The 17663-nt window shown below is 42.1% G+C and overlaps 1 protein-coding gene and 1 pseudogene across 3 annotated transcripts; one reads left to right on the forward strand and one right to left on the reverse strand.

Moving 5' to 3' along the window:
• Positions 1-3807: 3807 nt before the first annotated feature.
• LOC100275288 (uncharacterized) lies at positions 3808-4403 on the forward strand (annotated as a pseudogene). Its single transcript, NR_156714.1, has one exon. The product of NR_156714.1 is annotated as an uncharacterized protein (transcript).
• A 4525-nt stretch (positions 4404-8928) lies between these two features.
• On the reverse strand, positions 8929-14691 carry LOC100282381 (cysteine sulfinate desulfinase/cysteine desulfurase and related enzymes). Of its 2 annotated transcripts, none has more exons than XM_035965850.1 (6): positions 14243-14691; positions 11238-11454; positions 10934-11050; positions 10668-10817; positions 10247-10305; positions 8929-9349 (listed from the first exon to the last, which is right to left on the reverse strand). In XM_035965850.1, the coding sequence occupies exons 2-6, from the start codon at positions 11412-11414 to the stop codon at positions 9214-9216; spliced, it is 639 nt and encodes a 212-aa protein (XP_035821743.1). In that variant the 5' UTR covers positions 11415-11454; positions 14243-14691; the 3' UTR covers positions 8929-9213. The 2 variants fall into 2 exon arrangements, with proteins under 2 accessions (XP_035821743.1, NP_001355878.1); NM_001368949.1 differs by having other exon boundaries at positions 9094-9349; positions 11238-11429; positions 14243-14586.
• Positions 14692-17663: the final 2972 nt, after the last annotated feature.

Genomic DNA, 17663 nt, shown 5'->3' on the forward strand with positions numbered 1-17663 from the left:
GCATAGAGGAGTACACCAAGCATTCTCTAAGCATTCCTAAGCACCAAGACTTCAATTCCGCGCATTCGATTCTTTGTGATAGCAACTAGAGCTCCATTTGAGTAGAGAACTCTTTGAGTTGTGTTGAGAGCTCGTGTTGTGACTTGTGTGCGTATTGTCGCTCTGATTTTGTGACTTGTGTGCGTTGCTCATCCCTTCCTTACTCCGTGCTTCTTTGTGAACATCATATTGTAAGGGCGAGAGGCTCCAAGTTGTGGAGATTCCTCGCAAGCGGGATATAGTACAAAGCAAAACACCGTGGTATTCAAGTGGGTCTTTGGACTGCTTGAGAGGGGTTGATTGCAACCCTCTTCCGTTGGGACGCCACAACGTGGAGTAGGCAAGTGTTGGACTTGGCCGAACCACGGGATAAACCACTGTGTCTATCTGTGTTGATCTTCTTGTGGTTATCGTGTCTTGCAAGAACTCTTCTCAAGCCACTTGGTTTTATTGTGCTAACTCCTAACAAAGTTTTGTGGCGTTAAAGTTCAAGTTTTTACAGGATCACCTATTCACCCCCTCTCTAGGTGCTCTCACCGGCGTCGAGGCGCTCAAGACTCCATCCAAGGTCACGACGAGCTTTATTATCCGTACACATGCTACTTCCATGAGGCGGACGAGGAGTTGATGCGCGACCTGATCTAGGTCAACGTCGAGGGTGTCACGCAGGTCACGCACGCTGTGCTGCCAGGCATGACCGAGACTCGAGAGGAAGTGTGACGCCATTGTCAACACCGACTTGAGTTCCACCTCTGACGTGCCTTTTGCTCTATTTTGTCTACGTCGCCACCAAAACCACAATACTAATGAGAGTGTTTGTAACATCCCAAAATTTCAACCCAAGGTTTGGAACCCTAATCTCCTAACCCCTCCTTTTTTCTCTCCCTAAATTCCACCCCATAGGTCATCTCATCATATGCATACATTTGACTGTTAGAAGCACATCACATAGATTATTATTTTTCTAGCACCCAAGATTATCTAGCTATTTATTTGTTCAAAAGAAAAGGAGATAAAAGAAATATAAATAGAAAATAGAAATAAGAAATAGAAAAAGAAAAAAAGAGAAAAGGAACCCCCCGGCTGGGCCGCTTCCAGCCCAGGCCTCTCTCTCCCTCGCGCGCGCGCCCGCACTCCTCTCCCTTCTGCGGCCCAAGCGGCCTATCGCTACGCGCCCGCACCCGCCTCTGACATCCCGCCCCCACCCGTCAGCTGCCCCCCTCTCCCTCTCTCGTCGCTCTCCCACTGTCGACTCGGCCCCACCCGTCAGCCTGCACTCCCCTCCCTCGTGATCTCTCCCTCCCTGGCAAGCGGGCCCCGCCCGTCAGCGCCTTCCTCGCGCCCGTGACCAGGGCTAGCGACGCGATCGCCATCGGTCGCCACCGCCCCGTCGTCTCGCCATTACTCGCTCGCCTGCCCGGTTGGCGCCTTGTGCCTCTGTCCCCTTGCGGCAGCCGAGCCATCCCGTCACCCCCTGCCCGAGTCGTCTCGTCGTCGCCACTGTGCGCCACCATCCCTGACGTGGCGAGCTCGCCGGTGCACGCCACCTCTCGCCCCTTCCCCGCCCCGGGCGCCTATAAAAGGACCACCCCGAGCTCCCCAATCCCTCACACCAGCCTCGGCCACCCTCTTCCTCCTTCCCCGAGCTCGATTGAGCCAGCGCTGCCGCGTCCTTCCCCTACTCCGATGAGCCTCGCGTTTCTCCCTCTGCTAAGTTCCAGTCTAATTCATATAGTTCTTGAGCTTCGCCATTTCCTCACAAACACAATGCACCCATCCCCGCCTCCTATTGCGCTCGGCAGCCTCGCCAGCGACCTCACCGCCGCGAGCGCCGTGGACCGGCCACCCCAGGCACCCTCCGGCCAAATTGGCCCTACCCCCAAGATCCCCTACCCCCGCCCGTGCCTCGCCACCACTCCTCCGTCACAAAACCGAGCTCCCGGCGGAGAACCGCCGCGAACCTCACCGGCGGTCGAGCCCGACCGGTTCGCCCCCTCCCTCCATTGCCCGCTCCATGTCGTTACCCCCCTCCTCTCGCTGACGTGTGGGCCCGCACCCACGGCGTTCGCCCGCGCCGCTCCGCTCCTCCGTGGGTCGGCTGGGCCGCCTGCCCACTCCCGCGCGCGCCCGCGCTCGTTGGGCCGAAATTCCCCCCGACCCAGCTAGCTGAGAATTCCTTTTCTTTTTCCTTTTTCCATTTCTTTTTCCTATTTTCATATATATATATATTCATATACTGATATTTTATGCACCAAAAATAGTTTACATAAATTATAGGGCACAAAAATAATAATGTATAATAATTGGCACACCCCACCAAGTCACCATGATTGATGTATTGTTCCTTATCTGTGTTTGTTAGCGGAAGAGGGATCCGATCCTCCGGAATTTGTAGCTCCGAAAGAAGGGCAGGAACCCGACCCCTCTGAAATAGATCTTTTGTGCCAGGAAAGCTTCGACGAAGGCAAGTTCATCCTTCCCTTGATGCATAATTTACCTATTCTTTCTACCACTACCTAAGCCGAGATTAAGGGATGGAACATTTGCATTGTGAGCAGAGAGATAGCCCGCATTAACAAACATCTTTTGAGTACAAAATGTGGGATGAGAAAAGGGTAGTGTTTTGACTAAGCGATGTTTTCAAAAAGTGTATGATGAAGGGTATTCACACTCATCACCTTGTGAGTGGGATGATCAGGGACTCCCTGGTTTAGGGGAGGGCCTAAGGTGATGACTCAACTGGTTTAGGTGTGAGCAGAAGGATTGTCCCCTCATATAAGGACCGGTTTATCATCCTTCACTACCTGTACTCATGTTAAGTACAACCACTCGAGACTTTATGGGCAGTCACTCAATCTGAACTCGTACGGTGTCTACACCCAGTTCTACCTATGGCTTGGGCTAGTTTATCTTCTACTGCGCTTTGTATTTCTGGCTCTCTCGAGCTTGTACTCTGGTATTGTAATAACATTTATTCGAACTCTGTACTATTTGAAGTAAGGAATGTGGTTACTAGCCTCCTGGGACTAGTAATTGTATCACATTTGAGTCCCAAAGGATCGGGACGCTTCAGTGTTCCTCGTTCTCTCTAGCTAAATCGATAAGGGCATGTTCGTTTGAGCCAGAATTCACCCCAGAATTGTTCCAATTGATCAAACCCTATATAAATTAGACAAATAAGCTGGCTAGGAATGGTTACGGGTGACCATTCCTTAGGATACGAATAAGCCCCAAAGGTATAGATAGGTATCTGTAAAATCAGAAAAGCTAGAGGCATTCCACCACGGCTACGCATTTTAAGGACATGAAACCCAGATGCCCTAACAATATAAAACATCATGCGCAATTTCATTACTATGGATCCACTTCACAAGTAAATTAGAAGAATCTACACATCATACTTGGATAAAACTGCCTTGAGTTTGTTCTCTGTGTATGTATGACCTAAATTTGTAATAAAGATAGTAAAGTAAGGTGGTATATTGCTGAAAGACCTGTCTCATACATCCTACACTAAATATACCATACTATCTAGTTTTATAAATGTCGAGCAATCTTTAAATAAGAACATTAGCTGACTAATTTTTTTAAATTTCAATATATGTTATCATAATATGTTCGTTTCCGTAGCAAGCGTTCATCTAGTTAAACTATAATTACGCAAGAATATCTGTCAACCGCACTAAATATCTTCCCACAAAAAACTGGGGTCAATAATCCTAACCGCCCTCACTCCTATAAATCCGACCCCGTGGCCTCTGCACCAGCCCCGTTCCTCACGCCGCCTCCACGCCTCCAACAGAAGAACCCTAAGCTGCCCTCGCTCCGACGCCGCCACCTCGTCGTCCGACCGCATCGATTCGATGGCCCGCATCTCCGCCGTCGTTGCCGCCGTGATCACCGCCGCCGTTGTCGTTGACGCGCTGTTCACAGCCGCCTCCGCCACCGAGGCACCGGCCCCCGCCCCGATGTCCGGCGCGGGCGCCCTCTCAGCGCAGCTCTCCGTCGGCTGCCTCGCGGCGCTCCTCGCCGCTTTCCTCCGCCACTGAGCGGTGAGGCCGCCCCGTCTGCGTGCGCGTCTTCAGATCTAGTGGTACAGTGGTAGTGAGAGTTGCAGTCTAATGTTAGTCGCAGGTATCGTAGCGGTGGTGATAGTGTTATGAAGATGAGGCATTTGGTTTTGTTCCACGTGGTGGGTGGATGGATGAATCTGGGCGTTTGGAGAGTTTTTTCATTTTGATGCTGGATTTGATTTAGTATGATTGGTGTTAGTTTATTACTATTATTATTTATTATGTGCGTTTCTGTACCTACTGCTCACCGGCTACGAGGGATTATTATTATGGATTTATGATGTTTTATGTTATTGCGTCTTCTTTGTGCAATCCTATGAAACAGTTTGTAGTTGCAATTTGATACTTCGCCCGATGGTAGAAAATTGTCGCAAAAATCCCACATCCCGAACGAGTGCGAGTTTGCTCTTCACCCTCCCAAGAGGGTGTGCAGCGGGCTTGATTAATTAGGCCAGCGTTTCTTCACCCTCCCAAGAGAGGAAGGCTCTTCTAACAGGTTCTCAAAAAATCTACTAAACGAGACTTGAAGATCTATCAAACGAGGGACTTTTCTCGGTTCTCTCCTAACTTCCCCTCTTTTTAAAAATAGGTTCCCCTAGGAAATGTATTTCCAGTTAAAGGGAGGCTTCCTTTAAAAATGAGGAGATTTTTGTTTCTAAAAAAATCAGCTATTGAAACAAGAGCCCGACTTTAGATAGTGTCTCCGCTTTAATTTGTTTTAATTTGTTGTTGTTTGAATTAATTCTATACAAGATAGAATGGCTTAAAAAGGAAAAATTATGTTTCAGTTTGTTGTTGTTTGAATTGGTTCTATAAAAGATAGAATGGCTCAAAAAAAAGCTATGTTTAAATGTTGAATCTCCTGGCTCATTAAAATCTTCGGTATGGAGCCACTCTTTAGGGTTGATTTGGTGACAAGAGGATCACGGTGGAATTGGAGAGGATTGAGATAAAAATAAACTAATTTCCCTTCAATCTCCTCCAATCTCCCGTGTTCCCTACAAATCAACCTTTAGAATGAAGCCGTTCCATCTTAACTAGCTCCAGAATCAAACATTAACTTAATCAACGGGCACAACGATTTATCTGCATAGCTGATGATTTGCCCGAGTATTTGTCTATAGTTCCGAAAAACTGTCAATCAGTAAAGTAAAAAAGAGGGAAAATAGTAAAAGTAAATAAAGATGGCGATATAGAGCTTAGAAAGTTGAGTGTATAATTGAAGTAATGAACCTACGCTGCTCACTTTGCAATTCGCAATCTGGTATACTAATAAACTTTTACTAGACATGTTATCTATTTGTTTATGTGAAAGCCTACAATGTATATCTATGCAATTGTGAATTATATCTAATATACTAATAAACACTAACAATTACTTTACTCCTCATTCATCGTGGATTTCAATACCCTGGAATACTCTTGATTGAAAGGCTATAACATTATCTATTTGCTTGCATATATTATATTTAATAGGCTAAGAAACACCAACATGCATCACATAGTGTACTACCATGTTTGAAATAGAGTTGAAACAAGTGTCTTATGTGCACTAGACATGACACCTAGATAACTTGTATATGAGACTCACTTGAGTACTCAGAGAGGTTTTGAAACTATATATTTGAGTGGTACACTCACGAGACATTTGGTGAGGCATCAGATAGAGCATCAAATATTTGTACAATAATGTCTAATTTTTGAAACCATTAGATCGGATGTGTACAGTGTAGAGAGTTGGTGCACACCGAACATGTCTTGTGGCGCTATGAATGCTAAGTGGAGGGCCAACATCTAGTTGCTCGCCTTGAGGCTAATTAGACCCATCCAATTTATCCATTTAAAGTTTTTTTTGATTAAATTAACCACTGAAGATGTCCTCGGAGGCGAAGAAGAGCCTCAAGCAAACACCGAGGTGTTTCTAATTCTTACTTTACTTTGAGCAATCACCTTCAAGTATTTATATTGCTAGAATTGCCATGCTAATATATGATTGAAATCTAGGATACAAAACTTTTGATTGTTAGATAGAAACACTTCCTAGTCACAAGAGCTGAAGTGAGCTCATTATATGTTTAATTTTTTGCAAGAAATTTTAGAGAAGTCTAATTCACCCCCTCCCTTGGGCATCTAGATCCTTTCAATGATGGTTGGCAACAACATCAGTGGCATTGGTGCACACCCATGGTGGCGGAGCTACGAGCATTGAATTGACATCGATGCACATCAACATGCACAATGAATCTAACATATGTGATGTCCTCATCGGCGATGGTATGGTGCCGAAGGTGCGAAGGAGTTGCGAACCACTCTCATCAAGGATGGAGTCAGTGTTGAGAGCATCGACTCAACATCGGGCAACTGGTACGGGCTAAAGTTGCACACATAACATGACAACTTCGGTGCCAATAATGAAGATGCCAGTGTTGGTGCCGCCGCCGATTGTGGTGGTGCCATGTGGTGCCAACATATGTGATGTAGCCAGTGTTGATGGTGGTGCAGTGACCACTGTGGCATGAAGGGCACGGCGATGTCTTCTAAGGTATCCTCTAACACGTGTCCGTAGGCAAAGATAGCATGAGTGATTTGAAATGGAATTTGTGCGGTGCGTAACGTGTGAGGAGAGGACGAAGCTTGTAGCTTCAAGCCTAAAAAGCAAGCGCACACACGCTGTATCCGTGCCTGTGTGTGCAATGGAGATGCCTGTACGGCGGTTGGCCACCTGTTAGGACAGCACATGGGCAGCGGTTGGGTTCGTTGTGACCAACTGGTCCACGCCCCCGCCACCCATCAACATCCGCATCGCGATCCAAGTGCAAGATTCTTCGGCAAATTTCTCGAGTATATACGTGCCAAAAGACGTTGCGCTATTGATCCCCTTGCCTACCATGTGCTTGGCAAAGCCCCTTGCCTACTAGGCTACTAGTACGTGGAATACATAGAGATGGCGAGACACGGGATCAGGATTTTGCAGGATTTTGAGCACGGATCGTGGGTTGTTCTGCCACTACTGGATATACATAACAGCCAAACAAATATTTTGTGTCTAGAGAAAAAAAAACAATACTATAGCTATTAACTCAGAGAAAAAAAAGGGATAAAATCAATTAGCCTTGCGTCTAGCGTTTATGTGATGAATACAATTCTTGTATCAGAAAAAAGAAGCACGGTAACAAGCAGGAGCAGCAAGATAAATAAAGAAGATAACGAAAGACTAACCCTGAGGGTCTGTTTGGTTGAGATGTGACTGTGAAAAAAATTGTTGTAAACTGTGAAAAAAAACTGTTGTGAGCTATGTGTTGTTAAAAAACTAAAAACCATTTGGTGAAAACCACTAAAAGCCGTTAAAAGTTGTTCGATATATGTTTTTCCCAGTTTCATCCGAAAGGCACTAAAAACAGGTCTAAGGGTGTTTTCAGTTTTGCACTGCGATAAAGTCGACTTTTAAAAAGAAAAAAACTACTTCCTAAATTCAGTCCTTTGGTTTGGCTTTTGGCTTTTAGGGGGCAAAAGCCAAACCAAACACACCCTAAATAAAATATAAAACTATTATATTAGAGATCAACCAATTCGGAGGGATAACAGAAAAGAAAGCATAATAAGTTAGTTAAGTAGAAGTTTAGTAGGCAATAATTAATATAAGAGGCAAAAGAAGAAAAAATAATAGAAATACTAATTATTAATTAGATAAGAAATCTTAAATTATATTAAGAAAAATGTACTAACAGTTTTTAATGTTATCTCGAGGTGTTCTCTACATTCCTAAAATGTTAAAATGTATTTTTAGCTTCTTAAAGCTATAACTGTCTCATCCAGTTCCAAACTGACAATTACACAAGGTGTCTTAGAGCAATTTCAAGGTACTCTCTACATTCCTTCTACTTAATAAGATTAAAGTTTTTTTTTTGAAAAAAAAACTTCCAATAGCTTATGTAAATGATCATCTCAACGTAACTATCTTCTATTACGGATTTCTCGCTAGCGAAAGATAAATAAGATGAATGGCTCTATGAAGTGCAAATAAGATATAAAAAAGCCATTAAAGATTGGAAATATATAGAAAGTAATTTTTATGTAAATGACACTCTAAATGAATAAATAGATAGTGAAATTTAGAAAAACTCTTGAGATACCTGGCATAACCATCTTGTCAATCACATGTGATAAAACTCAAAACTAGGAATTTGTACATCCCATAGAGACCTATAAGTTTCATATATAAAGTATCTTCATTTGGTAACATATTTTAGTAATGATTATATACTGCTAAATTTTATATTATTTTCTTGACGATTAAATAACATTAAATGAAAATATTTCAAAACAAAAAAGTTACAGATCTCCCTGAAGTAGCTATTAGCTAGCTAACTAACAAATAACTAGTTAATTATTAGCTATATTAAGGACTAGTTTGAAAGACACAAAACCGGAGATGATTGGAGGAGCTAGAATCTCCTTCTTATTCTTTGAATAAGGGCTAATTTGGGAACCACATTTTACCAAGGGATTCTCATTTTCCCAAAGGAAATTAGTTCATTTTCACTTGAGAAAATAGAAATCCAATGGGAAAATGGAGTTCCCAAACTAGCCATAAGAAGGAGATTATAGTCTCTCCAATTCCCTCCGGTTTTCTAGCTCTCAAACTAGCTCTAAAAATAGCTAGCTAACAAATAACTAGCTAACTATTAGCTAATTTACTAAAAGTAGCTAATAACTGAACTATCAGGATTGACTCTAATGCATTCAAACATGGCCTAAGTTATCAATCAAGATTACATCTCATCAAATCAAAAGCGGGAAACAGACATAAAAGAGGTGGAAAAACTGGAGCACGAACTAATTATAAGCCTGAGATCAACAACAAATAAAGCCAGATTATAATCCCTTCGACTAGGCATATCGACAAGATTATTGGTTTCTTTGTGACAAAAATCAAAACAATGGGCGAAACAAAATGACTTTCTCCTCCAATGGAAGGTCATCCCACCACCTATCCAGTATATTTCGAAACTAACTAAACCGTCCAGCTTGCTTTTTATCCCCCCAACATTAGCCTACGCCACGAACAAAAAAAAAGGAGAATAGATCCCTGTCGAAGGAGCTAATCCAAGTAGAAGAGTGTCACGATCTTCCGAAGGTTCTTGGCCTCCTGGCATGTTTCCATCAGCAGCTTGCTGTCATGGAACGCGAAGCAGATCACCTGTTGGACCTTGGAGATGATGTCCATATTGCATAACCTGAAGATTGCAACAGTTGCCACTAGATATAAAGGTGGTATTCTAGTCACAATACATATTAATACAGAGATAAAAATAAATGTGACTCCTCTTTCAATCCATGTCCTTGAGCCGGCTAAGGCCATGTTCGGTTGCATCTCAATTGGAGGGGATTGAGGGGATCTAATCCTTTTCATACAATTTTGAATAAAAAGAGATTTAATCCCCTTTAGGGCTGGTTTGGCGACCAGAAAATTGGAAGGAATCCATTGGGCTATTCAATTTTGGATAGCAAGGGGATTTCTCCCGATCCCCTTCAATTGCCTGGTTACTATAAATCAGCCCTCAATCTCCATCAATTTACCCCTAACTGAAAGGGGTGGTGGAAAGGTACAAGATATCTATACACTCTAACAAATTGGCAAAAAGGCAGACGCTGGTATTCTAAAATACAACTGACTAAACAAAAAAACACTTGGTCAAGCTAACAGTACAGTATCTACCCTTGGACAGACCCGAATCTAGAGTTATCAAATATTAATCATGGCATCAACCTGTCCACCTGCTGGTTTTGATTCAGTGTCTTTTATTCATGCAATAGTTCTGTAAATGAGGAAGCAGAAAGCCAGAAACTACTGCAAAATCTGCAGAACATAGTGTTTGGTTCAGTGCAGCGTAATGAAGTTCTGGATTGTACCGAACCATCAATGATCTATTTGAGTTAAACAAAGTGCAATCTGTTTTGTCCAAAAACAAAGGATGCATAGCACCTGCACTTGTGCGCTCTCTGAGAAGAGGTGCTACTAAACGATACACCGCATGGACCAAATAGGTATATATCCACACTGCAACACCACTGGTGACAAAAATAGAGGGGATAGGAAAACTATGAGCAGTTTGAAAAGGTAGCTCACAGACCTGCTAGCCTCAATTAGTGGCAAATGATCATGCTGTGGTTTCTCGATCAAGTTTTGTACCTATAAAAAAATTACAAAATGTTATTGGAGCATTTCAAATTTATCATGTGGAAAAAATGCATAGGCAGGATGCTACTAAATTCGCAAGGCATGCTATTAGAATTAACACATATGACAGTGAATGCTTAATGATATGGCTTTTATTTTCTTACGCACAAGAGAGCTGCATATCTTTATATTCTAGCCAGAATCCCAGATATTACTAAATGCTTATACTAAATATATAGAACAAAAGGTAAACTGCATGCATAGGGCCCTATGTATAGCAACAAGTCTGGAACTAAGTAGACTAGAAAATGACCAATTCATAATAGAAACGTCAGGAAGTTTCATTTCAGAATAGAAATACCAGGAATTCTTACTTTAGACAACAGTTCTTGGCTTTCAGGAGGCTGCTTCTTTAGGCTTTGAGGTAAAATTACAGTAAGCAGCTCTGGTTTTTCAGCTCTTAGAGCACCCCTGATAACAGCTGCATTTGTTCCAGAAGCACCAGATGTAAATATATGATTTTTCTGCAAATTATACACAAACATTATTAACAATGCTAGAAGGATATAAGATCATATAAAACACACTGGCATATAAATCAGGGAGATCATATGGATGACAACAGCACATAGGAACATACTGTTATGACCATAGCATAGCTGAGGATCTCAATAAGCTGTTGATGCATAAATCCCATGTTGCGGGTTCCAAAGAAACCTATTGCACGAGGTCCTTGCTGCTGAATAGCCAGCAGCTCCTGCATGACCACAAAATAAATGAGATCAGTTCATAGGATAAATCAATTCATAAAGCTCATATATGCTAAGTAGCATTCATTATCAAAATTCTGATTGTATCATACTAACTTGAAAAGGTTTAAAAACCACTAAAGTTAACTTTTAATAGGAAAATCAGTTCGGTATAAAATGATCACAAAAAGGTACCTGTAGGTAATCTAGATCTGGGCTAGCCTTGTATTCTGGTTCAGCAACCATTGCAGTGCCCTTTACAAGAGTCTCTACCTGAGTAGGAATCTTTACACCATCATCGTCTGGTCCAAACATAACAGTGCCATCCCTTCCTTGACAGCTTACATCTCCTTCATGCCCATCTCTTCGCATGTATCCACAGAGCAACTATAGGAGCACAATAAAAACAGCCCTGGCAGTAAATCATTAGTGAAAACCAAATATATTGTAGTATATGAAAATAAAAGATTTTTTTAAAAAAGGTTGAACCCATACCAATTATTCAAAATTAGCTATCAAGTAATAATGTATCTACAGTAACACCATAGCACAAGAGAAGCTGCAACCATTTAAAGCAACATCAGATATCTCTCTATGCAGACGATGTGATAATGTTCCTCAGGCCAGCACGTAATGACATTCTGCTCATATCTCAAATGATGAAATTTTTTGGGCATGCATCAGGTCTCCACACCAATCTGTCTAAAAGTTCAATTTGTCCTATCAATTGTTCTTCTGATGATCTGTTGTTGCTTTCTGAGTTATTGGAATGTGAAATCAAGGATTTTCCTTGTAAATATCTTGGGATATCTCTCACTCTCAGGAAGCCAACTAGATCTGACCTGCTACCTTTGATTGATAAGATAGCAGCCAATCTCCCAAAATGGAAGGCCTCTTTGTTAAATCGTGCCGGACGACTGGTGGTGGTGTGTCCTGTCCTTACAGCCATTCCTATGCATCTTATGGTGGCTTTGGACATTCCTAAGCGGGGAATAAGAGTTATTGATAAGCTTCAGCGTGGTTTCTTGTGGACCGGTCGTCAGAATGCTAATGGGGGTAATTGTCTTGTCTCTTGGGAGAAGGTACATCGGCCGCTGCGGTATGGAGGGCTTGGGATCCTCAACCTCCAATTTATGGGCTGGGCATTACGTACTCGCTGGTTATGGTTGCAGAAAACTGATCATGCTCGGCCCTGGGAAGGGCTACCGGTTCATGTGCCTCGTATGGCACATGCTCTTTTTGCTATGGCTGTGGTTACAGAGGTGGGGAATGGGGAGAATACTAAATTCTGGGATGATCGGTGGATTAATGGTTCTACAGTTGTTGAGCTAGCCCCTAATCTCATTCAGCTTATCCCTAAAAGGGCTAGGGGGGCAGCGCACTGTTTCGCAAGCTCTAAATAATAGAAGATGGATTTCTAATATCCGGGGAGCTCTCACAGTGCAGGTGTTAGTGGAGTATCTACGGATTTGGGGTTTGGTGGATGGGATTATTTAGCAGCCCTCACTGCCTGATCAGCACACTTGGAAGCTTTCCAATTCTGGGCAGTACTCAGCCAAGTCTGCTTACAATTCCTTCTTTATTAGATCTATTAAGTTCCCACCTTGGAAACAGATTTGGAAGTCTTGGGCCCCCCCTAAGCTGGCAATCAAGAACAGGTGCTGGACTGCCGAGAGATTACTTAAACATGGGCTGCCACATCATAGTGTTTGCCCCCTGTGTGATCAAGAGCAAGAGACCATTCAGCATATTATGTTGAAGTGTATTTTCTCCAGGGATACTTGGACAAGAATCCTGCTATGTGTTGGTCTGGTGGATTTGGCACCTAACCATGACGCCACTGGTTTTTCAGTGTGGTGGAGCAGAGCTGTAAGAAGGGTGCCTAAAGAGAAAAGGAAAGGGATCAATTCCCTAACTATTTTGGTAGTATGGTCTTTATGGAAACATAGGAATGCTTGTGTGTTCGATGGTCGGGATCCCAGTGTGTCGGTAATCTGTCAGGAGGTAGAAGCTGAGAGTAGGCTTTCGGTTATGGCTGGAGACAAGGTGCTCCAGGAGCTGCTCGGCAGGGCTTCTTAGCTGCATGCCTGAGCAGCTGGTAGGGTCGTGTTTTGTGTTGTTTAGGGAGTGAGTTGTAACCACTTGCTTTTGGGTTGAGGGCTTGAGGCGAGGTCTACCCCCTCTTGTTGTACCTTTATTCCTTTCTTAATGAAATGGCAGGCAGCCAGCGTTGTTCGAGAATAAAAAAAATTTAAAGCACAACCAAAATTCATTAGGTGGATTTATACATGTGCTATCCATTTTAAACCCAACTCTCCAGAGGCATTACGAAAATATTGAATAAAAGACAATAACAAACCTGACAATAATCCCAAGTATTGGATTCTGAATAAATGGGGTCAGGATGATTCCAATGGAGAATCAAACAGGAGCTCTACTTTATCCTCGGAGCTACATTGTTCACCTTTTGAGCCATGCTAGAGAAAAGCTATAGCACGATCACTTTTGACATGCAATGAGAGTAGCCACATAATATATGTGAAAAATGGTTAACTTTCTGTATGGTATTATTTTTATCATTTCCAGCCAGAAAGTTCCCTAACAACTGATGTCGGTATTGATCCCAAGCTGCTATGTGATTTAGCAGGCATAGCTCGCATGCAAGAAAGGTGTGAATTGGCACTGTCCAAACTTTAGGCACATGATCTAAGCAGCAGATACCAGCAACACAAGTAGGACTAACCATTACCATTGATCGCAAAAAAAAAAAAAAACAAATCAAAATTTGACTGCTTTTACGATAAGAATTTTGTGTGAACACTGGAAATTCGGTGACGCAGACAGATATGGCAATTTGATGTGACTACAAATCTTGGTTATTGCACATTGCTGATATTCAGCATGCGTGTAGGTTGGACTTGAAAAAACAAGAATAACTGTTAAATCCTTTGGCACACATGGAATTACGATAACAACCGATACCGATACATACTCAATTTGTGACCATATAGTCTGTCATCTATTGAATGATCTCTGAAGGTGTAATAATAAACATGACAAAATTGTCATCACAGTAGCAATGCAATCGAGAAACACTGAAACAGTTTAACAACAAAGCCAGAAAAAGAAAAGGTTCTAGTCCAACCCACGAATCATGCAGACCAAACAACAAATCAAGTTTATCTGTAGGAAGCAAGTACCCGGTTCAGAACACCCGGCGTCTGCCTCTTGGCCCCCAGAGCGCATCCCAGCACGGCGGCGCCGCGACACCGCGCGGCCGCGGAACAGGGCAAGAAGCCGCTAAGTCTGACGTGAGTTGGCGGCAGCGTCCTCAACGAGGGAAGACAGGCAACGGGCGGCGCGGCGCAAGAACCCGCCATCGTCATCCACTTTCAGGCGTCGATTCCAATCCACAAAGAGGAGGGACGGAGGGAAGCGCTTGAAGCGATGTGTGTGGCGGCGTACCCGGGACAGAACAAGGATGGCTGCGCTGCGCGGCGCGGCGCTGGTCATGTGGAAGGGGAGGAGGAGAACATTGCTAGGTGGGCTGAGACCTGGGGATGAGAGAGGAGAGAGGAGAGGAGACGGCACGGCACGGTACCAGTTGGGCTGAGGCCGCAACTTGGCTGGTTTGGTGGCTTCCTCTGGCGGCCTCGCTGGCTGCTGTGGTGCTGGTGCGCGGGTGGGGAGGAGATGGACTGGACGCCTTTGGATAACAGGTGGCGCACCATCTTTGCTTGCCTACTCTCTGCCGGCTGCCGCGGTATTCTACGTTTTTTATCGTGTACAGTACATGCTTGTTTGGTTTGGTGGAGCTAGTTTGTACATGAATTATCGAAGCGCTCTCATTATATCCAGCTCTGATCTAGGATTTTTTTATGCTAAAGTTCCAACTCATGAACCTGAATGAGTGATGCAAGCATACCTCAAAAACTTAAAAAAAATCGTCACTCCGTGTATTTTCGGTAAACCTATATTTTAGGGCATGTTTTTTTGAATTATAATTTGTCTAGATTATATAATCTAACTTATTTTAAACTAACTTAGAATATATTTATTTGGAATTTATAATCTTCCCAAATTATAGAATCTAACTTATTTTAAACTAACTCTTAATTCAAAATAAATTGAATTATATAATCTATGTAAATTATAATACCAAACAAACAACCTCTTAGACTAGTTTGGGAACAAGGGATTCCATTTTTTCCAAGGAAAAATGAACTAATTTCTCTTAAGAAAATGAAAATCCTTTGAAAAAAATATGGTTATTAAACTGGCTCTTAATTTAGAATAAGTTAGATTATATAATCTAGACAGATTATAATCTAAAAAGACAAATATTAAGTCATAGGATATGTCATCTACAAATAGAGATGTATTTTGTGAACGTAGTCCAAACAACAAATCATACCAAGTGTCGATGAACTAGGCACCAAAATAATGTGCACAGTTCAGTTTCTTGTTTAAGAAGGATTCTTCGGGCTTTTTGGTTTAGCTTTTCAACATGCTTTGGTTTTTATAAAAGCTAAAAATCAATAAAAAATAGTTGTCTCTTGACAAAAGTCACGACCAGAACTAATACAAATTTAAAAGCACATTTATCCCTATTTTCACCTACCTTTGACTTTTAACTATTCATGGAAATTACTCACATGTCATTGGTTATGAAAAATAGTAGCTTCTTTTTTTTTACTTTTCCCGTACACAAGACTACTTTCCATCCACGATAGCGGCGTGGCCTACCTGAGTGGCGGCGTGAATAGCCCCCATGTAGCCAGCTTTGGTGTGACATAAATGGTACGATTGGTACCGGCACGACTAAAGACGGCTCGTAATTTTATACCTATGAATCGGTTAAGGAGAAGAAAAGATGACCCAATGATAGAACGGGTACATGTACGTACTAATTAAATTTGTACCCGTGTATCCATGGTACAAAATACCGAAATATTATTTTCTAAAATTTTATTCTAGCTCAATGATTTGTCTTGGGCTCCTGACTCCTGAGCACAACTACATAGGCCTTAGGACACATGACAGCAGTAGATAGACAATCGATCAAAATAGTAAAGCAAATCCAAAACTCCAAGCTTTTGTGATGCCACTCTTCGCTAATGCGTAATTCAAGCGACCAAGTCACATAAAGGCACGTGTCACGCTCGCACTTGGAAGATGGAAGACGGAAGGTCGGACGTTGCTGCTCGATGCTCACCATTTGACAAAAAATAAAGTCGGGCAAACAAGTGTAGCTCCACCACTCTAGAGGGTACAGGTACCCTTCGGATATAGAATACCTGGCGGGTCCGGTTATGGATATGGAATTGTAGCCATGTACGGGTATGTGTATTGGAGCGAGAAGTATTTATTAGTCTAACGGGGTCGGGTCTGGAATAGCAAAATCCAGCGGGTCTTCATCTATTGCCATCTCTCGGCGTGACCTACACTGTCTACACTCTACATAATGAAGGAGGAGGAGCTGACGAGCAAGGTTCACTTATGAGTGAGAGAGGGAAATATTTGAGTAGTGAGAAATGTGGATGACATATATTGTCCATTTACAAGATTTTTTTCAAAAGCTAATGGCTACTTTAGAATGCAGCATTTTTCAAGCATAGGGACAAGAAAAGTGTAGAATTATAGTTGCATGACACTTGCAATTCCATAGGAAATTTCTAGAAATCCTCCAAATTCTCACTACAATGGTCCATTTCATAGAAATTTTATAGGATTTTGTAAGAATTCAATCCTTTGTTTCAAAGGACCGAAAATTTTATATAGGATTTCAATCCTTCAAATTTTCTTCACTTTTCCTTTGTTCCAAATGAGGCCTAAACCTGTTCAGCTAAACGACTTTTAGGACCCCTTTGACATGGCTCTTTGGGCAACTCCGTCTTTGGCAGTTCCAAATGAGCTGGAACTGTTTTCAAAGGAATATGAGTCCTACCAAATGGGTCATTAATATTTTCACAACTTATATCTCAAAGTAACTTTTTTTGTAGCCTATAAGGGGGTGTTTGGGAGTGAAGTTTTTTCACAGTTTTAGAAGAATACTGCAGTATTCTCAAATACTGCAGTATTATATACATAATGATGTTTGGAAAGCTAGCTAAAATCTCTGTTTTCAAAACTGAAGTATTGCAAATACTATAATTGTTTTAAGGTATTCTAAACTTAGATCTGGACCTCAGTTTCCAAAATTGTGGTATTGTCATGACTAAAATATACTGTAGTATTTCAAAAACTGTGGTTTTCAAAAACTTTGTTCCCAAACAGGGCCTAACTCTTTTTTTTTCTCAAAAGCCACAACTCAATCCAATAACATCCTTAATAGACTTTACAGCACATGGCTGCATTTAACATGTAAACTTCGCTTGTTTCTTTAAAGCTCTTGGCGATAATATCTATTGTACGTCACAAAGCTTACATTGAAGAGCCTTATCCAAAGAAAGCCTGGAATATTGTCTACAAAATATACGAAAGGCAGGGAAGACAATATACAATTTCTTTTTACATACAACATGTCATCAGAGTATCAATAATCGAAGCCTTTAGATAATTTATGAAGCAATCCTCAAAGTTCCAGATTCTAATTTGGTAATTGTTAGGAAGTGAATGAAC

Source organism: Zea mays, chromosome 3, assembly GCF_902167145.1.
Source record: "Zea mays cultivar B73 chromosome 3, Zm-B73-REFERENCE-NAM-5.0, whole genome shotgun sequence".
Classification (NCBI taxonomy): Eukaryota; Viridiplantae; Streptophyta; class Magnoliopsida; order Poales; family Poaceae; genus Zea; species Zea mays.

Bases quoted from the DNA above. Each gene is read 5' to 3' on its own strand.
- LOC100282381 (NM_001368949.1), bottom strand. From the start codon at position 14,428: ATGACGATGGCGGGTTCTTGCGCCGCGCCGCCCGTTGCCTGTCTTCCC. The intron at 11,051-11,237 runs GTACCTTTTTGT...GTGGTCATGCAG, and splicing joins CAGATCTAGATTACCTACAG to GAGCTGCTGGCTATTCAGCA. The intron at 10,306-10,667 runs GTAAGAATTCCT...ATTTTTTTATAG, and splicing joins GCCAAGAACTGTTGTCTAAA to GTACAAAACTTGATCGAGAA.